A 9,383-nucleotide genomic window follows, 5' to 3' on the forward strand; every position below is an offset into this window, starting at 1 on the left:
GGGCAGCGTGCACTAGGCTTTGTTTGGTCTGTTGACAGTTCAACGCAAGCAGTCACCTCAAAAGTGTGGAATATTAGGATTTAAGGGAGGAGAGTGGTTTCTCATTCTTCATAAGGCATAGAAGCTGTGAGAAGGAAAAAAATGTGGGGCACTAGGGATTGAGAGCCAGTCAGGCCTCCTGTTGTTCCAGTGTCCCTCCTGGCCAGGGAACAAGGGGTGAAACAGGCAGGCGGAGCAGACAGGCCCCCGGCCCAGGCTAGAGCACCACTGTAGGCCCATCTGAGGAGACCAGGCTCCCCCAGCCAGACCCACCCAGGGATAGGCGCTGGCCAGGACTCCCACACCCTTCCCCGGGAAAAGGGTTGTGGAGTCAAGTAGCTATGGGAACACTGGATTAAATGGGTGAATCTTATTTGTTTACTGCTGGACTTGTCAGTTACTTTTGCATGTGAGGCTCCATGAAGCATGCAGGTAAGTTCCCCAAATGTATCTGGGTTTGGAAGATACTACGTGTTCTGAAAATCTGAGATTCAGACGTGCTGAGTTAGAGACTTAAGTATGTAACATGTGACTGTTCACAAATCCAGCCCTGTGGCCAGCAGCACCTGCACACTAGTGCTCAGTGGCTGGTGAGAGGTGCTCTACTAGCTTGACCAGCGAGGGGCCCAGCCTGACTGCCATGCTGACCTCTTTTTTAGGTGAATCTTGCAACAACTTCTGTTTCCAAAATGGCCTCAGATTTTGCAGAGAATGAGCTGGATCTGTTTAGAAAGGCTGTAAGTACAGTAGTTCCTGTTTATGGGCTGGGCTTCTTAGGGGAGATTTGCTGTCTTCCATCATTAGAAATGGAAACCAAGATCTTGGAGAGTCACCACTGCTGCCCTAGATAGCCATCTGCAGGGGGTGGGTCACTGAGCAGCTCACCACGGATGGCAGGAGGGCGCCAGGGCTGCCCAGGAAGGAAGAACTTCTCTAGGTTTAAACCTGGATTGGTTGTGCACCATGCCTCTGGTTGTGCAATGCAGGTGAACAAGTGCTCCTCCTGCTGCTCCCAGCAGGGTCCAGACCCCCAGAAGCAGCAGCAGCAGCAGCACCAGGGAAGTTGCTAGAAAGGCCAAATCCCAGTTCCCCACCTCCCCTCCGCCCCACACCCCAGACTGTTGAATCCAGGTCTGCATTTAATGAGGTGCCCCAATGGCATGTTTCCCCATTCACACTCGAGAGGCACTGCTCTGCCTCCCCAGCATCAGAACTGTTGGTTTAGCCTTGTCACTCACCTGGTGAGCACCTGGCCGTGACAGTGGTTCTCAGCCCTGGGTGCATATTCTTCTAATAACCTGAGGGTAAAAATAGTTGAGACATTGGGGCCTCATCCACACCTGGCGAATCCAGGTCTCTGATGACTCCTCCTAGAATCATTCCTTTCCAAGCCTCTGGTGACAACTGGCAGCCAAGGTTGAGAACCAGGCACTGGGATGCTAGCCGGCCCTGTGCGAGCAGGAAGCCTATCTTCCCAGCAGCCCTGTGAGCAGTGTCGGGACCAGCCCGCTGGACCCTCCTGGCCTGGGCTCCACACTGTCTCTGCAGCTTCCGAGCAAGCCTGCCTCCTGGTCCACCCTGGCTTTGCTGTCTTGCCCTTCCTGCCTCCAGCCTGCCCTTCACCTGTGAGGTCCTGTCCGTGTGAGTCCTACCACCTGAGTAGGAGGGTGCTGCCTTGTTATTCATTCATTCCCCAGCTTCTCTACCTTCAGGGAGGTGGGGGCAAGAGAGGATTCTTGATTTAGGGGTGTTAAGGTCATCCATTTGGCATGATATCTCAGGGTGAGCACTGAGTCTAAAGGACTGACCGTGGTTATGGCTTTTGGTGCTTGTTACAAAACTGTCTTCCTGAAGGAGCATCCCAGGGCCCAGTGCTGCTGCTCATTGTGAGCAGTTTCACAGCCTCCTGCCCCCGCCAGGATTGGTGTTCTTGCTCAAATGTTGTTTTTTGGCAGTTTGAAAGATGAACGTGGTACCTGCTGTTTCTTCCAGTTGGAACTGATTATTGACTCAGAAACTGGCTTTGCATCTTCCACAAATATTTTGAACCTGGTCGATCAACTTAAAGGCAAGAAGATGAGGAAGAAGGAAGCAGAGCAGGTGCTGCAGAAGTTTGTACAGAACAAATGGCTGATCGAGGTAGTGTGGTTTCCCCAGCCCGGCACGTTTAGAACAGAAAACAGTTTTTCTCTAAAACCATATCGTATCCAGTTGTTGTCTGTTGAGCTAGGCCCTATCAGGCCTCTTGTCTGCTTTAATGCCCATTGGGACCCTATGAGAAGCACTTGGAGCCTCCCGCTCGCTCATGTCATGTGGCCAGGGCACCCTGGCCAGAAGTGCAGAGCAGGGACTGCACCCGGTTTGGCACTCTGGTCCACAGATGTGGGGCCATGGGCACTGTGGGTGAGAGCATGGCTCTGGCATCAGACCCGGCCCAGTTCCTGGTCAGGGAACCTAGAGCTCCTCTTCTGTAGGAGGGGAGGAACAGTGTCACCTCCTGGTGGGAGGTGAAGGGATGGCAGACGTCCAGTGCCCAGTGCTGGGCTCCCAAAGGAATTGCCATCCTTGTGGTGATTATTGTCAATGTTATATCAGTCAGGGCCCGGGGTCCATGGACCTTTTGCTTCGACATGGCCCCAAGGTGGAGAGAGGACTTGGGGGCAGATGCTGGGGAGGAGCTGTGGATGTCTAAAAGGGACCAGACAGCACTCATGTTCACGTTTCTAGACCCCCCGTGGCTGCTTCTGCTGACTGGAGCAGAGCAGATGTTTCTGGGCTTTTCCCACGAAAGGTACCACCAGGAAGCCCGAGGCAGACAAGCCCTGAGCTGGCCTCTGACCTCAGCCGTGCCCCTGAGTGCCTATGTCTGCACGCGGTGAGCTCAGGTCACCCTCTACTTCCTTGTTCGGCGGTCTTTCCCATGGCTGGAGGCTGCAGCTCACGGTGAGGCACTTCTTCACTACCCTCCCCAGGACAGCCTGCCTCTGGTCACTGAGTAGCCGCACTGAGTACTTGCTCCCGAGGGGCGGGCCATCCCTGCAGTGTGACCAGTAGGCCTCAGGGGCTCTGGTGCTTCCCTGGCCAGAGGAAGACAGTTGCAGGGCTGAGGGCAGGGGTGGTGGGACCCACCACAGTCTTGGGTTCTCCGCTGTGCCCTGACGACAGCCCATCAGCTCTGGTGTTTAGCTGGGCACCTGTGGCTCCGTGGCATGGGTGGTGTCCCCCATCCAGGCCTGGGCCAAGGTGACCACAGCTCCCAACAGTGGCCGTGTCACAGGCTCTCTTCCCCTCCAGGGCAGGTTTGGCACAAGGGAGCATTCTTGGGTAGCTCAGGTTACAACCGACTGAGCTCTGCAGACCAAGTGTTTTAACAACCTCTCCCTGCACCTTGCCGCCCCTGCAGACACTCCGCCAGTGCTGCTGGGGGATGGCTGGGTAAGGAGGGGATGACCCGGAGGGATAGAACTTAATTAAAATGAACTCAAACACATACAAGAAGTATTTGCTCCTCATGGGAGGATGAGAAGATAACTATTCTCCATGATCGCCCATTGGTCCACCCCTCAGAGCTCCCCACCCTGCCACTCAGCAGCCCTGAGCACCCTGCTGTGGGTGCACATCCAGGGCACAGATGTGAAGGTGTCCCGGTGGTGGGGGCTGGCAGGTGGGCATCTGGGACCGGGGGAGGCCCCTAGGTGGGCCGGCTGCAGTGAGGGTGCGGGTCCTCAGTGTGGGGGCCTCTGTTGACAGCCACACTCCACACAGCAGGGGCCTTCCTGCTGCGGGGCCTGAGCTCAAAGGATAGCTGTGAGGCCTGGGAGATCTTGGGAGTCTGGCTCTTCTTTGGGGGACCAGGGTACCTCATCTGCAAAAGGGCCCCCATAGGACTGAGCAGGGTCATGAACTATGAGCACTGGCCAGTTCGTCACACAGTAGGTATGTAGCACGAGTAGAACTTGTTCACGGAGGCCTGGGCATTCACCCCGTGGTCTCAGTGCAGGGCCAAGTCCACTTGCCCTGGGAGGTTTATCACGGGATTGCCCAGTGCTGAGTCCCACACTAGGCTTGGGGACACAAGAGCAGAACCAGGCCTGGCACTGTCCCGGGGCCCGCGGCCTGGGGAGGAGCCAGAGATTGGGCAGGCAGCTTGCCGAAGTCGAGGTACAGGTAGAAAGGAAACACGCTCGCAGGACAGCTTTTCCCCAACTGAGGCAATGACCTCCCTGGAGCTGAAGGCTGGAGTGCTGGCTGGGGAAGGAGAGGGAGGGGTGCGCATGAGGGCAGGGGATGTGCCCAGCTCACCCCGTGGGAGGCCGCCTCCCTTTCCCTGCTCCGCATCCTCCCTGTAGGGGAGCGAGGGCTGTCCTTGCTCGGGGGCTGCTGGCACACTCTTGGCTCACGCCTGTGTGGCACAAGGGAAGTGCCGAGGCAGGGGTGTGCGGAGCCTCACCTCATTTTTTTTCAGTCTCGGCCCAGGTTTTCGTGGCTTGTGGCTCTGCCCAGGGGCCGGCGTGGACACCTGCGGGTGGGGACTGGTGAAAACCAGCAGCGTGAGGGGTGCCCCCTCTGCAGCTCCGTGGACCGTGGGCCTGCTGGGTGGGAAGGCCCTGGCTTGCCAGGGGCTCAGACGTCGCCACTTCCCATTCTGCCCTGCAGAAGGAAGGGGAGTTCACCCTGCACAGCCGGGCCATCCTGGAGATGGAGCAGTACATCCGGGAGACGTACCCCGATGCCGTGAAGATCTGCAACATCTGCCACAGCCTCCTCATCCAGGTACCGTGCCGGCGGCGGGGCACCTTCTAGAACTCATCCTGAGCCTCTGCCTCTGGCACGGGCAGACATAGGGCGTCCCCTGGGAAGTGTCTGAGGATGACCAAGCAAATGCCCGTCCTTTCTCCCCACGGGGCCTTGGTTCTAGTCCAGGGGCTCTCAGAGGTCTGTGTGTAGCCTGCGTCACCTTGCTGAACATCTGGGTGTGTTGACCTCTGGTGTTTGGTTCTGTGCTGCCTACTTGGCGAGGCTTTGCTGCCGCCGGGCCAGCACGGGACGTCTAGGGTTCTTCCTTCTGATTCTTACCTTTACACGGTCGTCAGCTGTGCCTCGATGAGCCTCTTTGCACACGTGCTTCTAGGCACCTGGGGTTGGTTCCCTGGGCCAGATTCCTAGAAGTGGAATTACTGGAGGGGCTCACACGTTTTCTTAAAGCCTCTGACCCACGTTGCCCGGCGGCCTTCCTGAAGGCTGTAGCTGTGCACACGGTCCCTGCGAGGTCTGCGCCACTGTGCACTGGCTGGCAGAGCTTTCAGTGTCCTCCACCTACATTCATTTCTCAGAATTCTGTAATAAAAATTCCTAAAAGCCCTTGAGCTGAGGGCTTTAGGATTATCATTATTCATTGGGGGCCTGGAAGACAAAACTGTGGAATCTGTTGGGCATTCTCCTGGCCATTTGCTGAAGGTTTGTGACCACGGAGGTGCACCCAAGGTGCCACAGCCGTCGCCTTTCTGGTTTCAGGGTCAAAGCTGCGAGACCTGTGGGATCAGGATGCATTTACCTTGCGTGGCCAAGTATTTCCAGTCCAATTCAGAGCCACGCTGCCCCCACTGTAATGACTACTGGCCTCACGAGATACCAGGTTCGTGTCCCTGCGGTGCTCAGGGGCTGACCCCTGGCCTCTGGGCGGGGGGGGTGGGTGCGGTGCTGCGGTGCTTAGGGGGTGACCCCTGAAGGGCTGGGGGGCTGGGCTGACCCCTGGCCTCTGGGGGGGGTGCTGGGTCGGGGTGCTGGGGACACCTGGGGACAGGGAGCGCTCATATAAGGGCTCCGTGCCTGCAGGTCTGTGTGAGCAGGACCCGAACCCAGTAAGTGGAGGCCTTCCTGCTTGCACACTTGCAATGGCTTAGAACCCAGTAGAACTCCCATGGCACATGAGGCTCTGGTCTAAACAAGCCCCCCCGCCTGCCTCGACAGCCACCTCAGGATGTGAGGTGACCCTCCCTTCCTGGCTGCGGTGTGGGGGTAGATCAGCAGGGAGGGACGAGCACAGAGCCCACGGCAGGCGACATGTGGCAGTGGACGCGGCTGCTGCTGTGTGTGTACCCAGCACTGCCACTCATGGTACCTTCTGGCCTTTTCCATGTACAGAAGTCTTCGACCCCGAGAAGGAGCGGGAGGCTAGTACCTCCAAGGCCAACAGAAAGTCCTTGCGGTCCAGGCAGCACTAGCTGGCCCAGGCTTGCTGCCTTTGGGAGATGGCAGGTGAGCCCTGTTGGGAGGACCAGCATCAGTGTTCACGCTGCCCGAATCCCGTCTGCTCTGTGTTCACTCGTCAGCAGGTTCAGAATAAAAGTTACTAATGAGTCACTGCTTCCTTGGTCTGTGGTCGTGCACCGCCCTGGGAGGCTTCACGTGGTGGCCCGTCCTCTCCTGGGCTCCCTGATAACTGAGAACCCCCTGGCTTGGGTCACTTGTCCCATCAGTGCAGGCCAGCCCAGCCGTCCCCAGCTCCCTGCAGTCTGGAGCCTCCTGTGGCCCAAGAGGCAGCTTGCCTGAGTGGGCAGGAGGCTGGCAGGCTGGGCTGGAGGGCGCTCTCCTCCTGGGGCCCTCCACCCCTGCATGGTGACGGGCTGCCTTGCCATCTGCTGTCCTAGCTGCAGCTTCCTCCCTCTCTGTCCTGCGTCAAACCAGCCACCGAATCCTGTGCCCCTGCCCCGTCCGCCTCTGCTAGGTCTGCTCCTGGGGCAGCCGGCCCCCCTGCTCCAGGTTCTCCCACCAAGGCGACCTGCCCCTGACACGTCAGCATGGTGTGGCTCCTGCTGCCCAGGGGCTCAGGTGTAGACCCAGGATCCAGGAGGCCGGGCTGTGCCCGCTGTTCCCACGTGGCATTTCCCTCAGTTCGGAAGGGCCCTCTGTTCCTGGCCTCGGAGCCCCTGCACACACTGTGCCCTCTGCTCAGGAACTTTCCCTTCTTGTTTCCCGCCATTGTCTGTGTTTGGCTGCTCTTTGGATCTTGTCCCGCTTCCAGCCCTCGGTCCCCATTTGCCCACACTTCCCTGCTCATCACACTTGCCTTCTGGTTCCTGTCTCCGTCTCTTCCACCCTGATTATCCCCCCTTTCAGTCATGACCAAAAACCTAACCCAGACTGGCTAAAACAGGGAAGGACTTGGCCAGAAGGCATCCTTCCGGAGAAGCTTGACCCGGTGGGTCCCGTGAGGTCACTCAGCATCCACTTCGCTGCCTCTGCTGTATTTTCATGAGCTGGCCTTGTGCGTGGGGCCTACTAGATGGTCTCCCAGAAAAATCCAGCCACTTTCTTCCTGCTAGCCATACTTCCAGGCCTCGCACACTAGTGCCCCAGCAGACACCTCATGGTCATAGCTCCACTCTGGATACTTACGGAGGCGGGGACAGGATGGCCCAGTTGGCACTAGCAAATCAGGGCTTGCCTCTGAGCCAGAGTTATCTCCCAAAGATAACTGGACATGCTCTTATCAGGCAGGTGGAGAATGAACTTGGCACCAAATGGACAGTGTGGCCTCCACCCATGCAGGCAGGGATGCTCTGCCCCGGTCCGTTCCACAAGCGCAGTGCACAGGGGCGTCTAGCATACAGGACACGGTGGACAAATGACACCTGCTGATGGGAGGCTCACCTTCCCAGCCTCAGGTGGGTCTCCTCATTGCCCAGCTTCCGGACGGTGAGACTGCTGCCAACTGGAGCTTCTGGGAGCCAGCCTGGGATCCCCACGCTGCCCTCAGGAGGCAAACAGCAGCCCACTGATAGAACCCCATGGGCGCCCCCCGACTGCATGGGGAGGTCAGTAGTGTCAGGCAGGCAACCAGAGAAGGGCTTTCTTGGCAGCCTGCAGGGATGATGGGAAAGGCAGGAAAACCAGTTGAGAAAAGATGGTACCTTGGAACTGGGGGTTTGGGAGGGCCAGGGGGCGGGGGGGGGTGGTGGTGGTTCCCCACAGCCTGCTTCCTGCCTGCCTGGCCTGGTGGTTTGGCTGTCAAGGAGGGGCAGGGTCGTACCATGCAGGTCCGGTTGAGTCCTGTGACTCCGCAAGCTCTGAGCACTGGCCCCTGGCCCCTCCCCACCCAAGGCTTGCATCTCCCTTGCATGGATCCCAACGTGAACTTCTGGAGGACTCCTTGACACCGCCCAACCAAACCTTCACAATTCTGAAGACCTTGTCTGGTGCCCCAGGCTTTTGGCATCAGGCCATTGTTGGCCTCCCTGCACAGCCTGACTTCATCCCCTGCTCCCCCTGCTGACACGGTCACTCCAGGAACTGACAGGACAGGTGACACTCGTGGCTGTTCCCTTTCCAGGCTTCCCCTCCGGCCCATCTCACAGGCTGTCTCCTTGGCTCAGCACCCTCGCTTGTCCCCTGCTCCTCCCACCCCTGGCTCAGTCCAGGCCCCCTCCAGGCCCCTTTGCTCCGGCTGCTCGGGCTCCTTCCTCTCCCCAGGGCCAAGGCCTTCCTGCCCCAGGGCTGCTGCACCTGTTCGTGGGCAGTGCTGGCCTCCTGGTCCTTCTGGCTTACTCAGATGCCGTCTGTGGTTAGTCACATCTGTCCCTGTCCCTTCATAGCCCTCACCAACATCTGCATGAATTCACTGCCACCCTCCTCTTCAGACCCTAGGAGACTGCGTGACCTGCCAGGGCAGGGCCACATCTGCTCAAGGCCACGTGTGCCTGTCGGGGCAGACCCTGAGCAGACCTCTGCAGCTCGGGTAGGGGTGGGGAGTGGGGGGCTGAGCTGGCCTTGTGCTCGCCTCTCCCTGGCTCTGTGAAGAGCTGGCGGGCACTCTTCCTTTGAGTGGCCTTGAGCCTACCCTCCACAGGGCTGAGGCCAGCCCTCGGCAGCTGCTGTAGCTGGCAGCCTTGGACCCCTGTCCAGAGGGCACCTAAAATTTTGTCTTTTGCCACTTTATAAGGGACATTTGTTGGAGACGGCCAGGCCTCTGTATCGTGTTTTAATGCCCGTGTCATCTGGTCCCTAACCTCAGAAGCATGATGTTACAGATGAGAACGATGGCTCGGAGCAGACGTGGGGCCTGGCAGTTGGGAGACCGGAGCCCCATGGCCACCCTCAGGTGGGGAGGGCTGTGGAGCAGGCAGGCCCCTGACTTAAGGGCTTCTGCAGAGCCAGGTGGCCGCCTTTCCTGATGGCCGGTGTGCCGGACACTATTTTCTATTTTATGACCCACTGCCTTCAGCGGCATCAATATTTGGTGTACGTTCTTCATCTGAAAAATTTGGCAGAGAACTATTAATGATGCCAGGTGGGGGAACCAGCGGTCTCCACAAAGAGCCCTCCCTCCACTTCCCGAATAGCCG

The 9,383-nt window shown here is 58.4% G+C and overlaps 1 protein-coding gene across 1 annotated transcript in view; it reads left to right on the forward strand.

The window, feature by feature from the left end:
- Positions 1-6,399, forward strand: part of NSMCE1 (NSE1 homolog, SMC5-SMC6 complex component) — a 32,134-nt gene extending 25,735 nt beyond the window's left edge. The window contains exons 4-8 of the mRNA XM_041749400.1: positions 699-776; positions 2,032-2,178; positions 4,696-4,812; positions 5,554-5,674; positions 6,184-6,399. Of these exons, the coding sequence (XP_041605334.1) occupies positions 699-776; positions 2,032-2,178; positions 4,696-4,812; positions 5,554-5,674; positions 6,184-6,263 (543 nt within the window). The 3' untranslated portion in view covers positions 6,264-6,399. The remainder of the gene's footprint in view (positions 1-698; positions 777-2,031; positions 2,179-4,695; positions 4,813-5,553; positions 5,675-6,183) is intronic.
- Positions 6,400-9,383: the final 2,984 nt, after the last annotated feature.

The sequence above is a fragment of the Vulpes lagopus genome, chromosome 3 (genome assembly GCF_018345385.1).
Source record: "Vulpes lagopus strain Blue_001 chromosome 3, ASM1834538v1, whole genome shotgun sequence".
NCBI lineage: Eukaryota > Metazoa > Chordata > Mammalia > Carnivora > Canidae > Vulpes > Vulpes lagopus.